The following is a 27,996-nucleotide window of genomic DNA, read 5'->3' on the forward strand; positions in this document are numbered from 1 at the left end:
GCTGGGCACAGGATCTGTCCCTGCACCCAGAGCAGACCGGCGGTCCCAAAAGCACTCTCTGACTTTATTACTGTGCGGCCATACAAAAGCTAAATGCTTAAAAAAAGAGGTCCTGGACCAGCACTGAAGCCACCGTATTGTACAGGCTAGGGGGTGGCAAAGGTCTCTCACCATATAGTGTCCGTTGTTCACAGCTATGTAAAAAAAGTTACAAGCCCCCCTGGAGAATGGGAGTCTCTACTCAATGGTTTAACTGAAAAATAGATACGACAGAAACATCCCTCCACAGAGACATCCTGTCGCCACTCTGAGTCAGCCCCGGTCACAGCAGCAAAGGGGCACTTCCCCATCAGCCCCAGTTATAGAAATAGATTTTCTGCCAAGCTGGTAGGTAATTCATCATTGGTCCTGAAATGAGAGAACGAGAGACCAGGTGAGCCACAGTGGGGAACAACAGTTTAAAGATGTACACTATGAGCATGGATTTCCCACATACGTCTCTGCTGATGCTCCTCAATCCCAGCCCACAGCCTCCTGTTAGGCCATTCCTAGCTTTTCCCCAAGCAAAATCACCGACTGTGCCCTGCTGGGTGGCGGCGCTGATGTGCCCACTGGGAGTAGAGCAGGGCAAGACTCATATGACCTTGAAACTTGGACAACAGAGGCAACAGGTGAGGCACTGACACCTGTGCACTGGCGAAGAGGTTTCCCCTCTGCCCCAGGATGGCAGCTCCCCACGCTGGAAGAAACCTGTGGATAGGAGAGCACCAGCCAAACTATAGGGAAGGGGCAGTAACCCAACTCAGCACCAAAGATCAGCTGCAAAGACACAGTCCCCCTCAGTTCCTGGCTAAACTCATGTAGCGTTGCTATGCAGTGTTACACTGCTCCCGTGGTCCGCTCCAGAGAGGGCTGTGTTTCAGCAGGAGGTGGAAGAAGAGGGAAGACTCTGTTTTGTAGATTGTAAAGTGCTTTGCGATCCTTTTGTAAAGTGCTTTGCGATCCTTTTGGAAGAGGTGCTAGAGGAATCATAGAATAACAGGGTTGGAAGGGACCTCAGGAGGTCATCTAGTCCAACCCCCTGCTCAAAGCAGGCCCAATCCCCAATTTTTGGCCCATATCTCAAAATGGCCCCCTCAAGGATTGAACTCACAACCCTGGGTTTAGCAGGCCAAAGCTCAAACCACTGAGCTATCCCTCCCTTCCACCCAATGCAAGATTGTTTCCATTCTTTAATTCACAGTCCATCCAAAACTACCTTGGAGTAACGGTCCCTGGTAGCAATTTGGAGAGGGTTACTGCTCACTCTGTGTTCTGCTTTGCACAGTTCAGTGCTTATGAGGTGGGTGAAGATGGGACGAAGGGGCATCAGCAGAGCTGTGTATGGGGAGCATAGCAGGATCAGCACAGCAGAGTGCACTGGAGGTCAGGACTGAGGTGCACTGGCAGAACTGTGCAGGGAACCCAGGACTGAAATCCAGCCAACTCTGACTGGGGCAGGTGGGGGGTATTTGAATGATTAAAATCGTGGCACTTAAGTCTCTACAATATTTAACCCCTTACTGTTTGGATTTAAACCAGCACATGAGTGTTAATGGTAGGTATTCTGGTGGCAAATATCCCACGGGCTTTTCCTCACTCCTTTGCCAGTCAGACTCTAGCCTGTGACATACGCCCCAACTCCAGCCCCTCCCAGTGGAAATGCAGCCCACTACAGCTGCCTACTTACGTGTGACTAACCCGACTCCAGGGACATAATCAGCCAGCAGGCGGAGCAGGAAGAGGATCCGGCCCCTAGGGGAACAGAAAGAGTGTGGATGAAGCCAGTGCAATGACCTCATGTTCCAGTCTGTCGAACGTGCTAGAAGAGGCCTCCTCATTTGATAATGAGAACTGGATTTTTCTCAGCTCAGCTGCTTTGCTGCCCTTGAATATCCTGCACCCCCAAACTGCCAGCTCCCCACAACTTCCCATGTGAGGATTTTAATGCAAACAACAGTGATGCAGGTGAAGCAGGTCAGAGTGAAAGATGCTTGAGATCTTCAATACAGCCTGAGCCCACTCTGGCTTCCTAGCTAGGTAGAGGCACCAAAGCACCTTAGTGAAGGCCCGAAGTATAACTGTGTTAAAAAAAGAATTAGATAAGTTCATGGAGGACAGGTCCATCAATGGCTATTAGCCAGGATGGGCAGGGACACAAATCCCTGCTCTACGTGTCCCTAAACCTCTGACTGACAACAGAGACTGGATGACGGGGATGGATCACTGAAAATTACCTCTGTTCATTCCCTCTGAAGCACCTGGCATTGGCCACTGTTGGAAGACATGATACTGGGCTAGATGGACCTTTGGTCTGACCCAGTATGGCCACTGTTATATTCTTAGAGCACCTTGCTCATCAAATATCCTGTTGGGGGATGGCTCCTTTATAGGGGGTACATTCAGAACAGCCAGCAGGCCCCCTTACTCTGAGTATCGGTCATAAAAAGGAGATCTCAGCAGGTAGTACAGCAGCAGGATGGTTCGGCGTCTCAGCTCCAAGCGCTCTCGCTTATTCAGGTCTTTCATATCACTCAGTAAACTTAGGCTGGAAAGAGAAGGGCAGGGAGTTAACTCAGAGATCCATGGCCAGAGCAGGGGAGTTTTAGCATCTAGTCCCTGCTGCTCTCAGCTTCATGTGAAGTGGAGCACTGAGCAGGCCTCCCTGCTCCTCTTCAGAGGAAAGGCTAACCACCGAACTAGGGACAGTGCAGCGTGAAGGTGCTGCAGGGGTGGATCCCGAGAATCTTGGCATGGGACTTTTTGCTGTCACAAATAACTGCTCCCACCTGCAGCTCCACCCCCTGCCCCCCACTGCTGCTTCTACCTGAAGGGCTTATGCAGCACGGAACAGCAGGACACCAGTGGGATCAAATGGGGACAATCGAGACAAACAGGACTGGGAGTTCAACCCCAAAACACCCAACGCTGAAGCCCTAGGTGGCCTCCCTCCAACTGACCTTGTGATATCCAGGATTCCCGAGAGGAGCCAGGGCTTCCATGATCTCTGGCCCCATATGCCTAAACTCAACACTGGGAACAGAAGAGTCAAGGAAAGGAGAGAACAGACATGGTTGGGAGCAGCTGGGTAGGCAAAATGACCCTCCAGGCAGCCCTACAAGATTAAGCTCTAACACGTTAGTACCGTAAGTGCCCCATGGAAGAGGCTGGTATGACCTGCTCTTCTAGTCCAAATGGCTGAGCGCACACAGGGACCCTGGCTAGAGCGCCTTCTGTGCCTGTTCATTCATGAACAGCTGCATGGAAGGCTGCGCACTGAGGCTGCAGTACTCCGGTGGGGTACAAGGCACACTACAGGCACTAACAAAAGCCAAGTCAGGATACAGTGGAACAGAGGCCGGGTGACGTAGACAGATTCTGCAATGGTTTCCTGAAGCCCCAGAGGGGTGGGAGCCTGGTTCATCTCCTCTGCTCTTCGGTTCTGTTTTCCCTCCCTCTGTTGGGGAGACCCCCAGTGCCTGGATTGCAAGGCTGGGGCTGAAACAGAGTTGCAGACGAGATTTCTAATGTAAACTGTGCCTTTCTCAAGCATCCAGCGCACAAACACTGGCCTTTCAGTGACGCCCAGGGGAGGGGTTGGAATGGGAGAACTCTGAGGACTACAGTCACATGGTAGAGGCTGTGGCTCTGGCTTTCCCCAAGCATGGAGAAGAAGCTGGTTATAGTCAACACAGAGGGAGCTCCCCTAGGAGCTGGGGCAGATAGTCAGAGAAGGCTTTCCTGGTATCTGGCTACTTCAAAGCACGGGGAGCTGAATAGTCATGCTGAAGACTTATCCCATGACACAGGTATGCCTAGGCTGAAATAATCCTGGTGCCAGGCCCAGCACAAGCACCGATCCTGTTGCTCTCAGGAGGGGGGGTGGGGGGGGATGGGGGAAGAGAGAGAAACAGGCCAGTGGTGGGAACAGCCCCCACTTGGGTAAGCCAGCGAGCTCCCACTGGTTACACTCCAACACTCCAAAAGAATCGGTAGCTTGGCCACGGAGTCAAGGCAGACACAGCAATGTCAGGGTTTATGCCGGGGCACAAGCTGACCAGGGAGAGGTACTTACTGCTTTCGAGGGACCTCACAACGCGGCTGGAGCGCCTCCCAACATATGTCTGTTCCTTTCCTGCTGAGCTGCCCTCCTTGTCTGCCAGGAGAGAGGCACGACAGCGAGATCAAGGATGTAACTCTGAGTTAAACTTCCCTGCAGCTCTCTGTTAACACTGCTCTGAGGTGGCATAGGAGCACCCTCTCCCAGGACAAAGTTCTCATCGCAGCCCCTTCTCCTCCCTCTAGAGTACTAACTTCAGGAGGCCAGGGAGTCCGAGTGCTTTATGTCTGATGGCTTTACGTTTCAGCTGTTAAGTCTGCCTTTTCTGAAACTGCTAACACTGAGCACAGCCAAGCAAAGTGCAGGAAGGTACATGGTTGCACATGCAGCCTGCTATTCCAATCCTGCCGCCCCTTCCCCCAGCTCTGCTAATGCACCTCTAGCCAGTCTTGCAGCCTTCTTTTCTATTCCAGATTTAGGCCCATCATCCCATTAGGGCTGACAGTCTAAGGGAGCAGTACTGTTAAGTTAACCAAGGTGTGTGTAGGTGCATGCTGTGGAGAAGGATGGGACTGGAGAGTAGCACAGTTCCAGCTGCTTGGCTTGTGGAATTCTTACAGCTTCCCTGATGCCCAAACCACTCGGCTAATGAGGACTTTCAAGCAGGGCTAACTGGATGACACTCCCACTCCACTGTGCCCCACAAAGTCTCCAAACTACCCCAAATGTCTGGTAAGCAGCAAGAAGCTGAGGCAATCCTAGTGCAATGGACTCACCTTCTGATTGGAGCTGCTGCTGCTCCCTGTCCAGTGGCATGATGGGAGGAGATGTCTGGATACCAGCTTTGTACCATAGCAAGAGCAGGAGGCGCAGGATGGCTCTATGGGGCACAGACAAGCCAGGAGGTGTAAGCATCAGGCACACACTACAGAAACCCAGCTTCATGGTGAGGCAGCAGCCATAGGAAACAGGGAACACACAACCTCTGCTTTGCATTGAGCGAATGGGGCCAACAGCCACTCTGCACATGGCAACAGGACCCAACACTGCTCATCATTGGCAGGTCCCTTCTTCACTTGAACACTTGAACACTGCCTTACCACAGCCAGGAGCACCACCACAAAGGTGAGAATCTCCAGCAGCAGGAAATCTAATAGTCCTGTGCAGCCCCAAACGTGCACAGCCTCATGGAACAGGCTTGCACCATCTTCTTCCATGAGCTCAGATCTGCTGGATGCTCTCTAGGTAACATCTCACTCATTAGCCCGTGGTAACAAGCCCTCCCTTTCTGTACAAACACACCCTCCTCCCTCCACCTGGAGCACTCACTTAGCCAGCTGGATGAGGATTATGATGGTCCATCGGCCCATCTCACTCCACACCTTGGCAGCCCCCATCTCCGCAAACACTTCCACACACTCGAGCACACTCAGCCATGTCAGCAACTTCTGCTGGGGTAGTGACTGAAAACACAAAGAGGGGGAGAGAGTAAGAGCCAGCAGATTCTGGCTGTGTGTCACTCAGTGTGTAAGTCCAGCCCACTCTGAAAGTTCTACTTCCAGGGTGAACCGAGGAAGGGTTAGAAGGGGGCTCCTGGGAGTAAATGGCAGATTTCAGACGCTGTGTAGCCCACTGATGAAGAGGACTGGCTGAGATCCCACTCATTTCACGTGTGGCCTTCAGCAGTGAAAAGCCAGTTAGGCTCATCCAGTTCAACATTCTTGTTCACTAGACAGCTGAGATCCTGGCTATAGACTTGCATTCTTCAGCTGGCACGGGGCCTGACACATCCAAGCCCACAGAATAGGCAGGTTATCAGAACAGAGGCCTTTCTAACGGAACCTCTAACACAGTGATCGCTGAAGGCTGGCTTGGGGTATGGAGAGATTCTTACAAGAAAGAAGCAGTCAGGGTTGGGTTTGGATTTTTTTGTTTTGTTTTACTGTACATAGAATGGCATAAGGGGCCTGATTCTGTGTTGCACCAGTCAGGAGATGCAGTCCAGAAGAGGGGAAGGGCAAAGGTGGCTTTATACCTCCTTTGTGAATCCCAGATTGTGAGCTTCTCAGTGACTGGTGTGGTCCAGAGCATAAGTTAGAGGCTGCTCTAATTTATTGCAGCCTTACATGGGCTGCCTACAGACTTCTGCACAGCCCAGAATTGCCAAAGTGCAGAGCGCTCTGGTCGCTCCTCTGGGCTGGCAAGCCAGGACAGCACAGCACTAGTGCATGCCACGTATTCAGAGGGCTGTTCTGGCCTCTTTATGCCACCAGAGGGGAATAGTGTAAAGGGGCTGCAGCAGGGACTGGAATCTGGGCCAGTAGGTTCTACAGAAATGCCTGTGCCAATCCCGCCCCCTGTGCACAAGAGCCTCACCACAGGCAGGGTCCGCTGTAGCTCCTTTCGGAGGATCCAGTCATTTAACAGCACCAGGAGATTGGAGGCAGAGTACACTGGGAAAGAAGACAGTGATTCACATGGGAAAGAGATCTAGCCACTGACTGAACCCTCTCCCCACCCAGTCATAGGATATGGCAGAAGCTGAGCGCTCAGGAGAAAAATCTTTCCACTGAGGCAGATGAATGGGTGGGACTAGGGTTGCCAACCCTCCAGGATTGTCCTGGAGTTTCCAGGAATTAAAGAGTAATCCTTAATTTAAAAAAGTCATGTGATGAAACCTCCAGGAATTCATCCAACCAAAGCTGGCAACCCTAGATGGGATGGACAGACTCCCGATGGCTCAGAGAGGCAATGCAGCTAACAGCAAAGTTAAGTGAATGATGATTTTTAGTGAGGACTATGTTCCAGGAATTTGACCCCAGACAGAGTGGGAGATAGTGGGAGATAGACTGAGCTTGCTGTGGGGTAGGGTCTCTGGCCAACTCCAAGTTAGTAACATAGCCACTCTTTCTGGTTTCGTTCAAACAGCAGCTGGTAGAGAGCTTCATATCACCAGGTTCCTACAACACAGTGAAAAGAGTACTCACCTGTTAGTAAGTTCAGGAAGGCAAAGTTAACAAATTTAACAAAAGCAATGGCCAAATAGCAGCCACTAGCATCAGAGGGAACAGGGAGCCCCATAAAAGCCTAGACTAGCAGCTGGCAAAGAAACAAACATTCCCATCAGACCCAAGGGAACACCTCGCCTCGCCTCACCTCACCCTGCCCCAACTGAAGCAACACTTGCACGAGCATTAGGGAACAACAGCCACTGAATAATCCCAGCCATGCAGCAGCAGCACTCCAGTTTCAGACCTGCACCTCTTTCCCTGGTACAATGCTCAGCCCTCCCTCCCCAAAGTCTGCCGGTTATCTACACAACATTTGCAGATGGCACAGTTCTGGTGCCGCATATCAGTTCACCAGCATACGTACCAAGCTCAGAAAGTTCATGGGAATCAGAAAAGCGACCTGGGAAATAAAGGAGCGATGTTAGAGGAGGGTCTGTCATGCTGCTGAAAACCACCACAATCACTGCTTCAGAGAGAAACAATTACTTTAATCAATGCTGATAGGGAATTCTTAGCTAAAGGGTTTCAAGTATCCATCAAGGATGTCTCTCAAGGAGCCCAGAGATTAACATTCTCCTGCCCTCAAAATAATAAATAATAATAATAATATCAGGTTACTTCCTCCCCTTCCCATTGCTCTGCCTCTTTCTGGCCAAGTACTAGATGAGGTTTTATTATTTTTTCTTCAACCTTCCAATATCTGTGCAAGTCCAGCAGGCGAGGGGGGGTGTCCTGCAGGCTGATGCTCCCTCATTTCTTGGCATCTTACAGGCCAAAGGTGATGTGCCAAAATATTTTAACCATGCGTTCAGGTTTGTTTTTTTCTTTTACTTTGTTAAACGACCAACCACAGCGTAAGCTACACCTGGAGCACGGACTTCATTATCTTCTCCACCACATGCTTGAGTTCAGAGCAGGCTGATCCTGCTGGCCCAGCAGCGTGTGAATCGCAGAGATACAAGTCCATCTTTATCTGAACCGTAGTAACTCGAGGCAATGCAGATGGACCTGATTTACAATGGTTATGATGTAGTGGGGCCCTGTCAATGCAACTCGTGACAGATCAATAAAAAACTCCACTGTGTAATGGGTGGGACTGGCTAACAGAGGTGGTGGGGCACACACTCCCAGAGTTCTCGTCCGACGGAGTCCGGACACCTGGGGTCCCGCCCGCCCGGGGAGCGGGGTCTGTGGGCGGGGCAGGACGCCTGGGTTCCTGCCCCAGCTACCCGTAGAGGCGGTCGTTAAGCGCCCGGACTCCTGGGTCCCCCCAGCTCGCTCGCCCGCCCCGGTACCTGGCAGCAGGTAGGAGAGGCCCCGCACGGTGCCCTCCAGCTGCGCAGTGGCGGCCGGGTGCTGCCTCACGTACTCCTGGTAGCGGTGACAGAGGCGCCGCAGCCTCCCCAGGGGCCCGGCGGCGGCCATGGCTCCTTGGGAGCACTTAGTTCCACCGCCGCCCGGCACACGCTTCTCCGTAGGAAACTCCGCGCCTGCGCACTGAGCTGCTCACACGCCAGACTCTCCCCTCTGCGCCTGCGCACCGAAGGCAGTCGGGCGCAATCTGCCAAGACCCGCTAGCCTCTTGAATCGAGCGCGGAGCAGCAAGGAGGATGAATCGAGCGCGGAGCGGCTGGGTCCGCAGCCGGGACGGGGCGGAGGTGATTTAAAGGGCTGCGCGGGAGCGAGCGCGGCGGCGGCAGCCGGGGCACCTACACCGACGGCGGGGGCGCGCTGGCCTCAGGTACGGGGCGGCGCCCGGGGAGAGACACCCCTGCAGGGCGGCCCCGCGGGGCAGAGAGTCCGGGTGCCCGAGGGGGGCTTCCAGGCCAGCGCTGAGGGGGTGGCCGGGCGCCCCCCTGCTCCCCTCCCGTTCAGGCCACTCTTCTCTTGCGGCGCCCCCGGAGCCTTCCTCCCGCTCCCGCTCCCGCGGGGCTCGGGGCCGTTGCCGGGCGGGGCTCCCCGTCGGGCTCGGCTCTGCACAGCGCTGAACAGCGAGGCGCCCCGCCAACCCTTCGGGGTGTGAGACAGCGCCGGGCTCTGCCCCGTCCCGCGCCGTGCGAGCCGCCCCGCAGGAACCGGGCACCGCCCTCCCCCGCCAGGCCCGCTGCCGTGCGGTTCCCGCCTCGCTCCGCCAGCCCCGGGAGCGAGTGGGCGGAGCGGGGAAAGCAGGAGGCAGGTTTCCCTTGAACACCCTGAACAGCCCGTAACAGAGATGCAGGTTCGGGCAGTGATGGCCGGACCAAACCTTGTCCCTTGAGGTTGCTGGATTTAGTCGTGGCTGGGTGGGTACTGTCCCACCTTGTGGCTGTTCAGTGCCCATTGTGAGATGAGTTGGTAGGTCTCATTCATTTCCCAGCAGGAAGATGTCCACGTTGTTTTGACGCTGCTTTAACTGGCCTCTTTGTTGTCAGACTCAGTAGAGAAGCCAAGTATTAATAAGTCATGGAGTCTGAGCTCCTCTTTTCACCCTTCATTCCTCTTTTCCCAGAGGCGGGAGTCAGATTCTCTAGGGCGGGTGTGAGGTCTGATGGCATAATTTGTGAAGTGCTCTGTGCCTTATGAGAGCACTCTAATTATAATACTGCAGAGCGGTAGGGCGGTGCTGGGGTGCTTGCTTTCCTACTGTCTATATGGTTCAAATATTTGGGAGCTCTTCATTTTTAGGGCCATCAGTTTGGCACCTTTTCAGCAGCCCTAAACTCTCACACATCCTGCGTGTATGAGAAGGATGAGTGTAAAGGCAAAAATAGTCAGTGTGGGGGTGGAGAGTGAGTAAAAGCTTCTGAAATCCTTGTAGAAAAGACTTAAAGAAGTTAAGAGGGATGGAATTGAAGAACATGGGTGGGATTAAAAATGTGTGATGCGGCCATTACCCTTTAAGGCTTGTGGTAAAGCTAGGGAGAGGGGTGGGACCTGGAAGTGGGGAGGTGTTTCACATAAATTAATAGGTTTGAAACCTCCAGTACAGCTCTGCAGGGAACCTTAATTTAGGGCTGTGAGCCCTGCTGATGGGCTAACCAGCTGTCAGTGGAAGGCAAAGAGGCTTTGAGTATCTCTAGAAGGAGGGGACACTAGCTGGAATTTCCTGGGAGTCTAGGGCATTTGTACCATCATCCGTTGGATGTGACTGCTGCTTTTCATAACCAGTGAGGGGAAGGGAAGGAAGAGCCCCATTTACACTAACACAATCCACAGGTCCCTGGTATTTGGGGGAATCTGTCTCTGGTACCCATCTCTGAAATTAATGTGGGAAAGTGAATTCCATTCCCTACAGTGAAATATGGATGTGTAAACATCAGCTAAAACCTGACCCCGGAGGAGAGCTGTGAGATTTCACATCAAAGAACTAAAATCCCTGTGTTCAGACCAAATAAACTTTGGGGCCTCAAAGAATGCTCCATGATATACAGTAGAACCTGAGAGTTACGAACACCTCGGGAGTGGAGCTTGTTCATAACTCTGAACAAAACATTATGGTTCTTCTTTCAAAAGTTTACAACTGAACATTGACTTAATACACCTTTGAAACTTTATTATGCAACTTTATTATGCAGAAGAAAAATGCTACTTTTAACCATCTTAATTTAAACAAAACAAGCACAGAAACAGTTACCATACCTTGTCAAATCTTTTTAAACTTTCCTTTTATTTTTTTAGTAGTTTACGTTGAACACAGTCCTGAACGGTATTTACCCTTTTTTTGGTCTCTGCTGCCTGATTGCGTACTTCTGGTTCCCAGTGAGATGTAAGGTTGGCCAGTCAGTTTGTAACTCTTGTGTTCATAACTTTGAGGTTCTACCATACCTTTATAAACTCTGTGGGGTCTCCATGCCCTGCCCCACCATCTGCTCCCCACAAGGTCCTTGGGCAGGCCCTGGTGTGTTGTGAGGGGACCCTGGTATACACTGGGGACTCATCTGCAGACTTGGTGCGATTTTTTCCTTTCCTCCACTTGTTTGGCAGATGCTGTGTGACTATATGGCAAGAAAGCATGTGCAGGTCACACACAGACAGGAGATTGGAAGCTAGGAGTTCTCAGTGTGTTGCAGTTGCCTTCAGGTCACACACAGACAGGAGATTGGAAGCTAGGAGTTCTCAGTGTGTTGCAGTTGCCTTATCTGCCAAGGAATATATGATGTGTTGCGGTTCCTGCTCCTTTTAAAAATACAGTGTAGAAGGATCTTACGAGGATCAGAAACCCTACTGCTGGGGCATATTTAAAACTAGTTTGGGACAAAGCCTCGGAGAATAGACAGCAGCAGACAGTCTTGCCCCAGTTTGGAGTAGATGGGATCTAATAGTCATTTTCCATCTCGTAATCATACGAGTTGGGCCCAGTTTCTCATTACGTGCACAGCACCTCTGGGTTCTCCTGTACAGAACATTTGGAGATGGGGTGTTGCGCATAAGGAACATCTAGCGTCAGAAGAGACGTGCATTAAAAAGAATTCAACTTATGTTTGAGAGGTGCTGAGCACGACTTCATGTCAGGAACGTGCTGACCCTGGGGACATGCAGCAACAGCATTCAAGCCAGTGTGATCTCCACTGCAGACTATCTGAGCTGCTGTAACATAATTTTTCAATGAAATACCCAGGCCTTGCCAGACAGCAGCTTGAGATCTGGCTGCCCAACAGCTTGTCTTCAATCAGATGGTTGGAATCCTCTGGCTTCTCCTGGGCATATGACCAGACAGTGCTAGTCTGTCACTAAGCAGGGGACATTGTGACAGAGGATTTACCCAGGGTGCAAACCTCCCTGATGTCTGTATCTGTTCCCCCCCTCCCTGCTCTCCTTTTTGGCTAAATCACTTCTGTTCTCCACCCCAGCCTGTCCAGGAAAGTGACTCAGCATGTCAGCCAGTTTGGCCCCCTAGTGCTTTCATAATGAAGATGGAAAAGGGTGAAAGCTCTACTCAAAGCAAGTGAAATTACCCTGCCTGGGAGGTTAGGCTCTCAGGCTTCCTTAGTTTGAGATTTATTGGGGGGTAAAAACTCCTGGCTCCTGCCTTTGCTAGGCTCAGATGAAGTCACTCAGAGACCCTCAGGTTCTGAAACCACTGGTGCTTTTATTTACAAGTTTGTGCACCCACCACCTTCTCACTGTACAATACGCACAGCTCTGGGTTCCTTGTGTCTGAACCCAGGAGGGAAGGGCTTTCTCCCTGTCTGCACTCCCTCACCCTCCTCCATCCCACCAGCCTGCTGCTTCTTCTCAGATGCTTATATAGCCCTGGGATAATTGGGCTGGCAGCTCTCTCTCATTCCCCAATTAGGGCAGGTTCTTTCCAGCCAGCTCCACTTTATTCACTTAAATGGGGCTGGTGCGGCAGGGGCTGGTTCTGCAATCTTCCTGCTCAGCAACCTGTCATATGGGATATGTGGGAAATGGCCCATGGTTGGGGTAAGGGTGAGGGGTTCCACTGTGCAAATCAGAGTTCAGGCTTCTCTGCAATTTACTGTTAAAACTCATCTGGGGAATGGACATGGTAGGGTCAGGTGGTTAGTGGGCAGTAAGGAGGAGAGTGCAGACTCAGCACTAGTCTTGGTATGACAATAAAACCAAAAGTAAGCTGACTGTGCAAGTCCAATCAGTGCTCTATCCTCTCAGTTCCTCCAACTTGCTCTGCTGCCAGTAACTTGCACTCTAGCTGGCTAAAGTCTGTCAGATTAGACTGTACTTGGGGAGACTGACTCCTGTAGAGTTGGGCACAGAACCTTATAGTTACCTCAGCAATGCTGCTCCTAGACCAGAAGCGCCTGAAATGACATTAAGTATCAGAGGGGTAGCTGTGCTAGTCTGGATCTGTCAAAGCGGCAAAGGGTCCTGTGGCACCTTATAGACGAACAGACATATTGGAGCATAAGCTTTCGTGGGTGAATACGAAAGAAGTGGGTATTCACCCACGAAAGCTTATGCTCCAATACGTCTGTTCGTCTATAAGATGCCACAGGATTCTTGAAATGACATTGTGGCACAACTTCCAGGAGCCTGAAAGTTATGCCCCTTTGGCATATGCAATTCTATAGCACCCACCAGGGGGTTAGACAGCTATAGAAAGTGGTGTTTAGGTAGTGAAACATTTAGGTGTGCATTTAAATGTTAATGGAAATACATCGGGGGAACCCAGACTTTGTGGGTTTATCTGTGCTGGGAGGAATTGCCTCCTTAATGCTTGTAACACGTGGAGAAGTGGCCAATTGTACCAATTTATATTTAGGGTGCAGGCACTCCCCTGTAGCGTATTAGCAGAGGTTGATATTCCTGTGAGGCCTGAGGGTATGCTCTCTTCAGTTGCTACACCGGGTTTTTGGCTGTTCAGTTAGTAGTGAGATGATCTCCCAGTAGTGTGGGACTATGCCTCTCCACACTAGTTTTCTGACTCTCCGATTGGGGCGGCTGAAGAAAGGGGCCCTGAGTCCTTGTATGGATCTCCTTCCTGGCTTAGCTATGCCACTTGCTGTTTCACTGACATTCTTTATTTATTCCACCACTTTGTGAGTTCACCGCACACCCCCGGGAATAAATTACAAGCCGCAGATAATCTGTGGACAGACGGACATACAGAGCGTACTTTAGTCCATGACACATGAGCCCTGCCTAAAATGGGAGGCCTGATTCACTGTGGCATCTCGTGGGGAGCAAGGCCTGATAGGTAACTTTCTAACCAGATCTAATGAAGAAGCCAGTCTGAGCTAGACCCAGGAATCTGTGCTGAGAAGTGCTTTGGACAGCAATGCTGGTGACATGAACAAGCCTGTCAGAACCTGCATGGTCCTTCCGGGGTCTGGAAAGGATCCCTTTGGCAGTCTTTTGCAGTTCATAGGGGGCAGTTCAGTGCTGGGTAACATACAATAATCTAGTTTGAAATGCTGCTGCCTGCCCCATCTTCACTCTTAGTGGGAGCTAGATGACAAAAGCACCAGACCCATTGCATGGCGCGCACACCCCGAGTGACTTTAGAAATGGGAGGGAAGCCCAGGGGTTTGGCTGAAATATGCTGAGGATGCTGTGGGGTTGGAATATTCCATAAACTGAATTGGGACTCTCCCTTCTGACCCAAACACTACACCTTTTTCTGTTAGCATGCATTAGAACTAGAGCTGGGCAAGCCTCTCTCCCCATCTGGTAGCATGGAACATGCAGTCATTCAAGGTGTATGAACCAACAGCCTCCTGGAGAGGGCTGGTAGCAAGGTCTGGCTTTGATGAACTTCAGAATGCTGTAAGACTGGCCTGTTCTCCCAGGTTTATTCACCATGATGAGGAGATGGAGTTTAATGGAAGGGAGCCATCTTGGGGCTTGGGCACATGGTAGGGCTATTTAAGGCTTGGTTTGTTTTGTTAAAGGGGACCTCCAAAATCTGCTAGTGAGAAACTAGGTTTGTGCCTTTGTTAGTTTATGGTGGATGAAGGGGACCTGAGAGCCTCCTCACCATTCCCTCCAAAAAACTATTTGCACTTTCTCTTAGAAACAATAACAATGTCAAGTGTGGTCTTCCCTTTCTTTACTGGAAATCTCCGTGAGGGGCTGAGTGAGGTGAAATAGGAGCTTTTTCCAGCTCTCGACTGAAAAGGATGGAGGGAGGTGTTTGACTCTTCTCTAGTGAAAGCTTTATTTTCCAACTGTTTGGGTTGATAAAAACATGCCCAAAACAATCTTTAAAAATTCCACAGCCTGGTTCCTTTGTCTGGTTTCTTTTGCATGATACTGTTAGTTCTCCAGTTGGTCATAGTCTTTTAGGAGAAGTAGGGAAGATGAGACCTGAATTTACGATATAAAAATATGTAACCTGGACAGGTTACATATTTACATAAATTCTGTACTTGGTAAAGAGCCCCCAAAGGGTACAAAAGGGATGCTTTTTCTGTGTAGGTCTCTGTAATGAGCCTAGAGTTTGCTCAGGGAAGGTCGTCAATCCTTGCATCTCCTGAAGGGCAGAAAAATTAGTCGGACAAGGCTTCCAATTTCATTAACTCAGGATCAACTCTGCTGGCATGGAGACCTTCCCTTCCTATACTCCCCTTCAACTTTGTGGGAGGTGCTTCTCCTGCTAGGGTAGGAAAAATTTCAACTAAGGGAACATCTTATCTCCTCCTGGCTTCACTGTTGCAGCTCTGCCAGCAGGAATCCTCACAGCAGGGTTGTGACAATTGCACCACAACTTTATTAATTAATTGTTCGTTCACTCTGAAGTCTCATTTGGAAGATGAAGAATTGGGTTGGAGATTGAAGGCAGTGTCCTCCGTGGCTCACTGCCTGAGCTACTGACATCAGTGGGGTCCAAAGTCTCAGTGATAAGAAAAAAATAAAAGTACTGTGTCTCTTCTCTACTGCACCTGCCAGAGAATCCTGGGCCTCTCCTGGTCAGGGAAATAGCCAACTGGCTGGTTCCAGGCCTACTGGGACTGTGAAAACTTCCCCACACAGCCCTGCCAAAGCATCTCAGTCATGCTCTGCAGCGCTCTCTGCTATTCCGTAGCTCCTGTTCTTCTAGAAGGAGGGAATGGTGTCTAGCCGTTGGAACAGGGGTGGTGGGAGATGACTTGGAATCAGAACCCTAGGATTCTCTTTAAGGCTGGGCTTCAAATTTCTTGTGTGGCTGTGGGCAAATTACTTCGCCAGGCTGTGCCTCCATTTCCCTGTCTGTGAAATGGAGATGATACTTTGCTATCTCATAGTGGTATATGAGGAATAAATTTTGCAAAGTGTTGCCATGAGGTGCTCACGTGAAATGCACAAGAGAAGGGAAATACAATAGAAAATATTTTCTCCTATTTTGGGGCCCAGTATGAATGCATTTTGTGTGACTCTAGTGTGAGAAGTCAGAGGCTAAAGGAGCCTGAAAGGGGATGTTGAATCTTGGGAACCATAGAATACAGCTGGAGGTCAGAGCCCTGCATCTGTCTCCAGTCAAGAGGCTAGGCAGCAGTCTGACTGTGGCTTGGAGAAAGGAGATGTGCCATCCTTCATGCCATACTGTCCATCCATTCATACTGCTGTGTAACTGCAGTGTTTGCACATGGCAGCTCACTCTCTCCTCTAGTATCTCTGGGACTAAGCAAGTGAATCTGTGTGACCTAGGAGCCTCAGGGATGGGGAGGTACTGCTGAAACAGATCTCAGCCTGGGGGATGTGGGTGTCACCTAAACTGGATGGAAAAGACCTTTTAAGGAACCAGTGTCTGCTTAATCCCAAGAATGTTATGATTCCTTCCTCCATGTACTTCCTGCCCTACTGCTGCTTAATATTGGAATGTCCCTGTATAGATACTCCTGACTTTCTCATCTGTGTCACTGGGGCTCAGGTTGCTCATTTGGGATGCTCACCAGGCAGAGAAATGGTTAAATGTTGTTCAGTGCCGTTTCTGTCCATTTCTTATACATAGGCTGTATGAAGGGAAAAGCCAGGGAGTCCTGCACTAGGGAGAACTCACAACAGGCAACAACTGTCTTAATCACACTCTGGTCCCCAAAGTTTCTGGTCCAGTTTGACATAGTACACTTAGCATTTACTGTATAGAGATCAAAGCACTTCACTGGAGTGGAAGAAGTTTCCTTATCCCCATGTTACAGATGGGGAAACTGATGCACTGATAGGGGAAGGGATTCTCTCAAGGCCACATAGAGTCAGGGGCAGAGTAAGAAACAGAACCCAGGAGTCCTGGTTCCTCCCCAGTGCTCTCTCCACTGGACCATGCTGCTTCATTACAGCCTCAACCTTTAGACCAGCAGTATTGGGAGACCAAATGTTGCTGGTCAATTGAGAGTTTGGTTAAGACAGATTTGACCAGAGATACAAGGATCCTGAAGCGATAAACCTTCATCCAGCTGCAGTACTTTGAGCTCGGGGGTGTGGGCAGCTCTGAGTTGCAGCTCTGAGCCTATTTACTATAGTGGCCTAATGCCTAGATTTGGAGAGTCTGCTCAAGTGAGATTGTCCCCTTGCTGGGACTCATAGAGGACTGAGCTGGTGAAGGTGCAGGGTCCTTTATGCATGTGTCCCTAGACTCCTTCTGCAGGATGGCTTCACACTGCGAAGTTTCTACCTCACCCGCTGCACCTCTGGGGCTGTTCCTGGGGCCTAGCCCTGATCTCTCTCCCAGTCTCCTTTTGTTTTGTAACCTGATAATTTAGCAGTTTTTGTCTTTTGAGTTTCCAGGTGATGGTGAGCTGGGACGACCCCAAACTTAGCTGGAACCAGAAGTCTCTGTGATACTGGTGCTACCCCTGCTCTCTGCCCACAGAAGCCATGAACCTGTAACTGGGGAAGCTTCTCCTCAACCAATGTGTTACCACCAGATCTCCAGTACAGGAGCCAGCTGCTCCCAGTGTCCCTGATAGCCCTGTCACCTCAGCATCTTCCAAAGGTTGGTTTTCTTGCTCCTCTTGTAGAGAAGTTAAAGATACTCAGTCTCCTGCTATCCCAGTCTCTTCTTGCACAGACCAGTGAGGTTAGGGTAGAAGGTAAGATGGGGAAGGATGTTGGGATTGCTGGCTCCCTCTCTGTTCAATGGCGCATTCTACTCAGTCACTTATTGCCAGGCACCACTCCTCATCCCTGGTTAGGGGGTGTGCTAAGTCCACAGGACAGCCCCTGAGATTCCTGTTAGCCTCCCACAGCACCTGCCTTGTAAAAGAAGGAGGAAGAACATTTGTCCTTTTTTGCCCACCTAAACCCTGGTGAGCAAAGGATCTTCCTTTGTGTCTGTTACAAAGAGATGTCCCTTTAATGCACATTTGGAGATTCCCCTCCTCAAATCCTCTTGTTTCCAGAGAACCTTTGATCTCTAAATTTCAAATTCAGTTGGATACAGTGGCAGAGTCCTGGGCTACTTCACTTGAGAATTAAAGGATTGGAAGGGAAAAGTCCATTTTAGGGTGGAGGACCAGAAGGGACCCCTCAGCAATTTATTTTAGCAGACTGGGGACCTGCTCCTTGTGGCTCTTTGCCCTGTTTGGCATGAATCCCTCTCCCTCTGTGCACCAAGCATTTTTGGGGGCTGTCATTCTCCTCTGCTGCCTCCCCCGCCCCTCATTAGTGCATGGCCTGGCTTGTCTAAACCTTGATCGGATTTGTCAAGGCTCCTTCCCTTTTCTTCCTGTTCATTGAAGATTGAAACAAAGGAAATGGGAGAAGAAAGGGCCTAAGAATAGGAGTGAGGGAAATGAGTGACAGGCTGCCCCCTGCGCCCACCCCTTCCAGCTCTCATGGGGCAAAGCTAAAGCCAGTACACTTCACTTCAGAAGGCCGTGCCTTCCCCCTGCCACTAGCCTGAGTCAGGGCTTCTGCATTCTGTCCCTAGCTCTGCTGCTAGCTGACTTCATGGTTCACCTGCTCCCTTGGTCATGTCCCTATGGAACTGCTGCCTGCAGTGGCTGTGTGCTGCCGCCAAGGCTATTCCCTCCACTACTGACCTCATAACCCAGACAGTTCTCGTCTAAATGGCCAGGCTGCAGCATTGCCTACTAAAATACCCACACCAGTGGGAGGAGGCTCCTTCTCCCCCAGCAGGGACTCTGTGGCGTGGGGACCCAAATGAATCTCACATATAAGTGGGCTGTTATTTTTACTGCTTTATTTTTAACGTGCCCTGTGCTGAGATGTTTCCCTCATTACCTGCACTAGCAAAGTGCTGCTCCTGCCAGCCAGCCAGCCAGCCAGCCCCTAATGAATCCAATGCAGAGCTCTGACGACTCCTGGCATCTGTACAGGACATTAAGCAGCAGGACTTTCCGGCTCCTCCCCATCCTGAGCCAGATAAGGACTCTGAACAAGGGCCTTTTGTGCAGCCAGGTCTGTGAGGAGGAGGCTAACCTGGTTTGGGGGAAACAGCATCTATAGTTTGGCAGCTGATAGTCAAGGTCAGACTTTCCTGTGAGGCAGGAGACTTCAGTGTGAAGGGAGACATGCTGGTCTCAGCACTTTTCTGGTTGATGTTAATCCCACCCCTGGCATTCTCCTCAAGCCCTTCAAACTTCCTTTCCCCCACCTTGTCTCTTGATCTCTTCTGCCCTCTGCTCACAGCCTCAGTATTAATCTGCCAGGAGAAATTAAAAAACATGAAGCCCCAGCATAGTGATGCAGCCACTACAGTGTGAAATGCGTCCTCATCTGTCCATTCCTAATTGTCAGTCTCTAGGAAGCTTTTTCCTGGGGCTCAGCCTATATTTTCCTTTCATCCCCTTCTTTCTCATTCTCCCCGATTGTAACCCCCAAGTAATCAGCACTCTCGGGGCTTTCATTAGAGAGCTCTGTAAAATGTTTGGCTATGAAGTGTGTGGATTTGGTGTTACTAATTCCTCTCCTTGCTTGGTAATCATTCATGCCCTTCAGGTATTTGCATTCTCTTACCATGTCCCTCTCCTCAGGGAGGTCACTTAGCCAAACTCCAAAGCTTCACTTATTTCCCCACATCTCTGTCCATTCCCTGTGCACAGAGTCAGTGGGAGAGGGAACTCCCAGTTCCCACCCCCACTTCCAACATACACACTGTCCAGAGGGGTGATCTAGATAAGCCATGCAGGTGTGGGGAGTTTGTTCTTTTAATTCCCTGGGTGGGCTTGCAGGGCAAGTTAGTTTTCTGTGACTACTCCTCACTGATGATCCTCTTGGTATAGAAGAACCCAGACAGATTTTGCTATTTTCAGGTGCATTATACAGAGGGACTGTCCTTGCCCTGCTCCACGATGTAATGCCTCTGTTGCTGCAGCCCAGACAGGTCAAGTTCCACTGCAGGGTTATTGACCAGCAAAACTTTTGTGTTAAAGTGACTGTAGTGAAAGTTTATGCCTTTCAAGTCAAATAAATAATGTTCAGTCAAAGCAAGCACATGTTTCCCCTTCTGTATTTTACAGGGTAATTGCTGGGCTGGTGGGCTCAGCACAGGTATAAATTAGCCATGCAGTTCAGTTGGGTTGCAAAGTGCTTGAGCTAGAAAGTTCCTGTCATCGCCAGTGAGTCCATCACACGCTTGCAGTTTGTTGATGACCTTCATATAATGCTCATCTCCCCCCGTGTTATTTATCTCTCTTGCAGAGACCCCATCCCCTGGTATTCCAGTGCAGTGCATGTCCCAGAGTGTGCAGACTATCTTGTGTTCCAGCATCAGATACTGCACTCTTTTTACACTACTTACCAGCTCTGGGCACCGTGGTTAGATTGGAGGCAGGTGTAAGCTGCAGGGGGAGAGGTGTCTGGCTCAGTGGTGCTCTCCCCAGGCTAGCAGTAAATTCAAGCTACCCAAACCTTGGGTTTCATATGGAAAATAAAATCCCTTCTCCTCACAAATGTCAGTAGTAAGAAGGGGAAGGCAGATATCTTCTCTCCCTGGTGCCCCTGCCAGACAGATACAGTGCAGAGTGGGAGGCTTGAGCCAGCCCTGGTGTTACCAGTCTGTGCTGTCTCCTTTGGGCAGCGAGGGCTTATGTGTAGTAAGAAGGGGAGACATGGTTCTTCCTCCTCCTGAAATTGCCCTTCAAAGAGTTATCATAGCAAAAGCTAGTGGGGCAAAGGAATTAATCTATCAACCAAGTTGGAAGCCAGAATCTCCTGAGCATGAGCTTGAATTCCCCATGATGCCGTTCGGTTCCAACTGCATGGCAGGCTTTCAGATAGGGGTCTAGTCAGCAGAACACTGGCCTGGGAGACTGGAGACCTGGGGTTCTGTTCCTAGCTCTGCCACCAACCTGCTGGATGACATTGGGCAAGTCACCACCCTTCTGTGCCTCTCTTCCCACCCTTCAGCTGTCTTGTCTATTTAGATGGTAAACTCTCCAAGGCAGGGCCTGTGTTTCACTATGCACTGGTCTGTACTCCAAAGGTACATCAGCATAGCAGCGTCTCAAAAGTGTGAAAAATCTACACTCCTAAGCAACGTAGTTAAACTGATCTAATCCTTGGTGTAGACAGCACTAAACTGATGGAATAATTCTTTGCCCTAGCTGTAATGCTGCCTGCAGTGACTTAAGAGCATGAGTACCAACTCAGGGCAGACTGTTAAGAATCACAACTCAAATTGGTTGTGACTTTTATACTTAGATTTCACCTACCAATTATCAAGTGTAAACTCCTCAGGCACTAGAAGAGCCTGAACGTGGAGTCAGACAGTCCCCTTGGCTACTCTATCTTGCCATCCAAGTGAACATATCCTCGTGACAGATGGGCCCTTACACCAAGAATCACACCAATATTCAAGTTACTCCCAAAGGACCAGTCACTTACCCAGGTCAATTGCACTCAGATTTCATACCAAAGACTATGTTTGTAGCCAAGCCTATAATAAACTATATAAATATTTGTTAAGTAGGAAAAAGAAACGAGTTTTTTTACAAAGTTCAAGCAGGGAAACATATACACAAATGAGTTATTATCTTAAATTTTAAAAAGTAATAAAGAAAGTTGCTTATTACAGAAGCTTCATGTCCTTTAGGGCTAACCCAGGCTAAGCAGTGGGGTTCTCTTGCTTGTGGCACTGTATCCCTAAACCTGGTGTAGTTCTGTTCAGGGCCCAGATGCTGCAGGGCATTGCTTTTAGCTGCCTCTTTCAGATCACAGGCCTACAGCAGTGTTGCAAAATATGCAGTCTTGGCTGGCTAGGCTACACTCTCACTAGAGAGAACTGGAGAGATAGGAAAGAGAAGAAATAAGATAGGGAAGGAAAAGGACACAGAGGGAGGTGGTAAGGGGAGACGTCTCACATCCCATGTGGGGGTTGGGATTCAGCCAGAGCTGGTGGAGGTGGAAATGTTGTCGGATCTTTCATCACATGACATAATCTTTAATTCCTGGAGGGTTGGCAACCCTAATGCCGTTTGGCTCCCTTTTTGGCTCTGCCTGGTCAGGATGTCCCTCAGGATTAGGATGACAAAGGTCCAGGGTCCCAAGAGACAGTGAGGATGGCAGCGGCAGCCATGATGGTGAAGCTTGTTCCAGTAGCCAATTTTTCTCCCCAAAGTTTCTTTCTTCGAGGACTCCAGAAGGGATGTGATGGACCAACTAGCCCATCCCCTCATTATTTTGCTCACCAGTTAGGCCTAGTATTCAACACACTGATTTTTGGTGCACTGGTTTATGGTTCCACACTTTTTTTTTTTGGTTTACGAAGCATGATCTTAACACAGTCCTTGAGTTATATCAATAGGCCCTTTTGTTTGGACTAATTCAGTCTTTGTCTCACTTTTGCACCTTTCCTTGTCAACGTTTGTTTGAGATTGTGACAGTTTATAAACTTTCACGCCTTACAGTTGAGCAGGTCTGGATCAGAGGTACCCATAGTTGCCTGCTTGCAAGAGTTGTAATCCACTGAATGGGATGGATTCCTGGCTTCAGCGTAGGCTTTCAAAGTCTTGGATGGGCTGGAAGCAGCAGTTCACATCTCAGATGGTTCAGATCAGTCTTGTATCCTTGTCACTGTAGCTAACCTGGCTTCACGTGCTTTGCTGTATGTGTGGTGTTCAGATGGGGCCTTGAAAGCAGAGACCCCGTGAACTGTGCAGAAGCATGAAACATCCCAGGGCATTTCTGTAAGAGTTGGATTTGTTTGCCCCAGTGTCCTTGGCCAAACTCCCTTCTGGCCCACAATGTGGTGCCAGATGTTGTCCACCTGTGTTCTTCTGCTCCAGAAATAGCTACATTTCAATAGAGTTGTGTGAAGAGCTGTGAGATCCTTTGGGATCTCTCAGGTATATTTGTAACCTGCTTCTCACTGTAATGAATAGGAGGGAAGATGTTGGACTTCTGGGAACAGGTGATTGGCTGGGAAATTTGTAACATTACCTAATGACTCTTCCATAGGGCCCTTCCCCTTCCGAGGGCCACCACAAGTTATTACCAGCTCCCTTTAGGTCTCCTAAATCCAAGAGTTTTCTAACAGTGTATCCCATTAAACAAGTCAGACACGTTTTTTGAGTCAAGGGACCTAGTTGCTTAGCTAATGCCTACTTTTCACTGTCAGTTAATGGGCGAGTTGTCTCTTCCAATACATAGCCTGGGGATTTAGGTATTTGAACCACCAATCCTGGCTGTCTTTCCGCTTCGTCTTCTGATTCAACAGGCTCATCCTCTTCATCCAGGAATTTGAACACCAAGCTCCCTTCTTGATCCTTCACCATTGTACCATCAGTTTTGTATTTAGCTCTATATCTCTGTTTTTAATCTCTTGTGGACGCCTTACGGGTATATCAATGTTATGGTATATAGGTGACTTGCTGCTTCACTCCCACGCTTTTTGCCAGACCGTAATGACACACACACCCTTTTGCCATTCTTTTCCTCTTTCACACATTCATATGGAGGTGGAGTGACACTTGGCTTTACAGATTCCTCCTCCTTGTCTTGTGCTTTTGCCCTCTGCCACTCCTTCACAACATTTTCCCAAGCCTCATCATCTGAGGGATTATGATGGAAAGCCATGCTACAAATAGTTTTCCTAGCCACCAAAGCAGACTCCAGTTTATTAGTCACTTCAGTGTATTTCTTATGATTCTCTTTTCCAGGTGGCTTTGTAGCTTGTTCAGTTAAAACTGACACAGCTCCTTTATATCGTTTTGCCTCCAATTTATATTTCTGTTTTTCCTGCATTTGTGCATCCATATCACATTCCAATTCCTGACAAGTTTGAGTTAAAGCAACCATCTGCTGGACATTAGGTACATTTTGTGTTTTGCAAATCTCTTTTCATCCCCTCTTTTTGTAATCTCAGCTTCTTCAGCTCCTGTTGCAAACTTTCCTTCTCCTGTTTTCAAATCTCATGTTCCTCTGCAAACTTATTCACAGCCTGATACATAATCCAAACATCAGCATTTCTCCAAATGCTGTCCAAACATTGTCATTTGTTCCTTTTTAGGAGTAGGAGTGCCACATGTCTGATACTTTAACAGCATTTCATCCAAACACCCTTCCTTGTCTGGGACAGGAACAGTGTTAGGCAACCATGGATCAGAGCCAAGATCTTCACATGCCTGTCTCAGTAAGCACCTCTCAACCATACCCAGGGGCTTCAGGGCATCCCCCTTCTCCCCCGGTATGATGACCCTTCCCTGTCTGCGTTTGCAAAACATCGACTCCAGGAACGACCAATACAAACCCCCTCACCAGTATATTTCCCTCTCTTCATACTGTAACCAAATCTGGCCCCCGAGCTATAATTAATGTCAGAACTGATTCAGAACAATATTCAAATTAGTCGGTTAACACGAATGATTCAAGATACCAAGCTCTTAACTGGCAACCAGATCATACACAGTTTGATTCATTTTAAAGACCTTTTCACTTAAACACAACAGTAAACCATCCTCTGCTACCAAACGTTGACAACAGGGGGTGCTACTACCCCGAAATGGATGTTTACTGGCTCCCAGTGGTGCAGATTACTGTCATACCAGTGGAAAAGGTCCACAGTAATTATCTTCAATACACAGCTGTTTATTGAGAAGGAATTACACAAGTGGTAAAGGGTTAATTAAGCACATCATTCCTACGTTAGACATTAAGAGCTATGCATTCCTCCTAACGAGTGTCTCTTTCACAAATATACACAAACAGGCCCTGTACAAGCCTCACACAGTTCCTGCTTGCCAAACAGAGAAGGTGGTTACTGATTTTATAGATGGCTTCTTTCTTCCTGGTCTGTTTTTCTCAGCCCTCTGGTCTGTCTTGGCTTCCCTTGAGGCAAGGCCTTGATTGCCTTGAGACCTCTCTGGTTCATAGTCCTACTTGAGCCCGCGGAGCTGAGTTTTGGCTACTCTGTCTAGCAGTGTTGTTTCTTCAATCCTTAATTAAGGAGTCCCAACCACAGTAATTTACTTTGCTTGATTCTTGTACTTTTTCCTCAAAGGAGTCACATGTCTTAAAAGCATGCCCAGTGGGCGTGTCGTTACTAATTTTTACCTGATTAGTATTTTACAACGGGCTGGGAGGGTGGTACTGAACGAAGATCACCCCACATTTATTCACTCAGCAATCATTCGCTCTATCTCTCTGCGTGACGGTCCTGCTGTAAGGTCACTATAACCAGGTCAACCTGTGCTCCGGGCTGGAACTTTATACATGTGATATTTACTTTTGCGTGGGCCCATATTTGCATACCAATAGGTTCAATATCGATCATACATGCAGACTTTGCCAGTTCTTTATCAAATTTGCTTCTGCTTAAAGGGAACCTGCTCCCAGGATCCTCTACAGCCAATCAGCCACGTTTGTCATTTCAAGTTATGCTCACACCATTCATTCAGTATGGCCGCACCAATTTGGCAGCATCCCAACACCAGGTGTCCTGGTGGCTCCAGAAGATAGGTACCTTGCCTTTGCATCGAATTGGTTCTCCCTTCTCCAGCCTGGTGCTGTTGTTGTGTCCCTCATTGCTGGAGTGCCTTCTCTAGCAGTGCCTTGGTGAAGGATGATACCTGTGTTGTGCAGTCCTTCTCCTGCTCTGCAAAGTGGCTGTTTACTATTAGTCAGTTGCCCAAGGCAGGTGGGGAGCAATGCTGCTTTCTGAGCTCCAGACAGCAGGGAGGGAGAGGGCTCAACACTTTCTTGCTTAAGCCCATGGAGGAGCTGGATGTTGGTGCTGGTGTTCGGAGATCTCATGTAGGCCAGGTCTGTACTAGGAGGGACTGCTGGTGGAGCTATACTGGCAAAAGTGTTCATGCAGCTTATACCACCAAAAAGTGCTTTTGCTGGTACACTGGTCCAGCAAGCGAAAAACCTACACCTCTAAAAGCCCTTTTTTGCTGGTATAACTGTGGCACACTAGGGCTTTTGCTGCAGAAATGTCACCAAAAAATCACACCCCTAACTGACATTGCTATACTAGCAAAAGTCTCTAGTGTAGACCTGGCCTTGGGCTCTGACAAGTGTGACACACAGGCTCTTTCAAGGTCTGCTCAGATATGGCTTGTTACCAGACTAAATTATCCCAGGTGTATCATTTACCACGCCAGAAAGGATCCCTGCTGAACTGTGTGTGTGAAACTGCCACAAGGTGCCTGGAGACCAGCCAAGGAGCAGCTGCTGCTGCTGTTACTGGACTGCTCTGACAGGAGGGGCTGGTGTCAACCCGTGTCTGATGCATGTCTTTGTGCTGCTGGCTTCTTCTGTGGCATGGGAGGAAGCTGATTTTATGTTCCTGCTGTCCAGGTTGTTGCACTTGAGTTCAGCCCAGCACATCGTTTCTTGCTGCCAATGTATCCCCACAAACCAGTCTGTCTGAAGGGTGAAATTGGGTGAATACTCCTAGTTTCTCCATAGGTGAGGCAGATGTGAATGGGGTGTGTGTTCCATCAGCCAGGGGACTCTTCCTTTCCCCCTCTCTTGCTGGACTGCAGGTAGAGGTAGGGCTATTCAGTGTGTCCCATCAGAGGGTGTGTCCTGTCAGAGAAAAGAGGGAAAGCATTAACTCAGACATGGCATAGCTGTGACACTGACGTTTAGAGGGAAAATCTCTCTCAGCATTGCTGATGACTAGATTCTAATATCTGTACTCCATAGACTTATGAAGCAAGCTGCTATACAACATGTGTGTGGGGAAATCTGTCCCTCTTCCTTATCTGAGCACTATAATTCTGTCTGAGAATAGAGGATGTGTTATTTTCTATTAATTTATGGAATATGTACTTAGGTGCTGGAGCCTTAGAACTGTGTGTAATAATGAGCCAGCTGGCTGGAGAGGGGTTTGACACATGGGTATGACTAAGAAAAATGTGATGCAGGCTGTCTGCAGGTTCAGGAAAACATCACTGCATCAGTTACATTACATTAAACTTTTCAGGGGTTTCTTTGCAGCCAGAGAGATCATACTATTTTTTTTTTAATGAAGACTCATATTCTGGAGCACTGTTCTATGACTGGAATACATTGGCTATTCTGCCAGAGGTTGCTATCTTTCTGATGAGAATGTTGAAGCAAGATCCTACCACCTGGTAAAGGTCCCACTTGTCATAAAACAAGGGGACAGTAATCCTGAGCGTAGGGGTGTTAATTCTGCTTTCCTGGCTGAATTCCATTCTCCCTCTGTAAATTCCTTCTGCAGTTTCACTTTTGTTCTTCCTCACTTCCTTTGCTCCTCTGAACTGCTGTGTAGTTTTCAGCTGCTGTCCTACTCTCTCCCAGAGGTGTTTGTATTTCAGCAGTGTGTGAAATGATCCCTATGTTACCTCTGTCACTGTGGTGGTGTGATGAGATTTAAAGGTAACCTGTAAAAGGGAAAAAACTAATGGGGCCTTTTAAAAATTTATTTAAAATTTTGATGGAGAAAGAAGCCAGGGAGGAATTTAAAAAATTGCAGACCTTCTCCCTCCCTCCACTTCCCCCTGCATGGGGTTCTTGCCTTAGCAATTTAGGCCTTCCACTCTCCAAAACTAGTGTGATATTCCATGAGGCAAGGCAGTAAATGCTGGACACCTCCCAGGGAAAAGATTTTTGTGTGGCTGTCAAACCGTGGCAGGCTGGGACATTTTTAATAAAGCACGCAACAATTTTTAGCAAACAAGTTTTGCACTAAACTTTCCATCCTGACGAAGACATCACACCATTCAGTCTGTTCTGTCATGGATAATTCAGTTCTACACTTGGATGCCTTAAGTGGCACAACCATTTTAGTGACATTCCACAAAAGGGCATCCTCCATGCAGCAGGACCTCATACGTACAATGTGTGTGAGGTCACACTATGCAGAGGATGCAATTTTGTTCTACAGTGTGTGTGGGGGGGCTGGATGGAATCACCCAATGACTGGATCTGACCTGTGGGATGCCAGTTGGGCCATGGGTTTTTTAATGAATTCTGTGGCATCTAGTGCATGTGTTGCATACATAGGTAACACACCATTGCTGTCGAAACCTATTGATAACACACACCTAATTCCAACAACGGAGAGAGATTCACTTT

General features: G+C 49.0%; 2 protein-coding genes across 4 annotated transcripts in view; one reads left to right on the forward strand and one right to left on the reverse strand.

Annotated features, from left to right (window-relative positions):
- Nucleotides 1–43: 43 nt before the first annotated feature.
- PEX16 (peroxisomal biogenesis factor 16) lies at nucleotides 44–9,605 on the reverse strand. Of its 2 annotated transcripts, none has more exons than XM_048855462.2 (11): nucleotides 9,409–9,605; nucleotides 7,475–7,510; nucleotides 6,476–6,552; nucleotides 5,429–5,562; nucleotides 4,876–4,979; nucleotides 4,115–4,195; nucleotides 3,385–3,537; nucleotides 3,000–3,072; nucleotides 2,468–2,587; nucleotides 1,730–1,794; nucleotides 44–408 (listed from the first exon to the last, which is right to left on the reverse strand). In XM_048855462.2, the coding sequence occupies exons 1-11, from the start codon at nucleotides 9,428–9,430 to the stop codon at nucleotides 350–352; spliced, it is 924 nt and encodes a 307-aa protein (XP_048711419.1). In that variant the 5' UTR covers nucleotides 9,431–9,605; the 3' UTR covers nucleotides 44–349. The 2 variants fall into 2 exon arrangements, with proteins under 2 accessions (XP_048711419.1, XP_048711418.1); XM_048855461.2 differs by lacking the exon at nucleotides 9,409–9,605 and adding an exon at nucleotides 8,406–8,656.
- LARGE2 (LARGE xylosyl- and glucuronyltransferase 2) overlaps nucleotides 8,690–27,996 on the forward strand; it is a 118,034-nt gene continuing 98,727 nt past the window's right edge. The window contains exons 1-2 of one of the 2 annotated variants that reach the window (XM_048855442.2): nucleotides 8,690–8,768; nucleotides 17,272–17,479. The gene's annotated coding sequence lies outside the window, so the exon portion shown is untranslated. Of the gene's footprint in view, nucleotides 8,852–17,271; nucleotides 17,480–27,996 lie in introns of both variants that reach the window. The other variant, XM_048855440.2, reaches the window with a different exon arrangement.

The sequence above is a fragment of the Caretta caretta genome, chromosome 6 (assembly GCF_965140235.1).
Source record: "Caretta caretta isolate rCarCar2 chromosome 6, rCarCar1.hap1, whole genome shotgun sequence".
In the NCBI taxonomy this organism is placed as follows: domain Eukaryota; kingdom Metazoa; phylum Chordata; order Testudines; family Cheloniidae; genus Caretta; species Caretta caretta.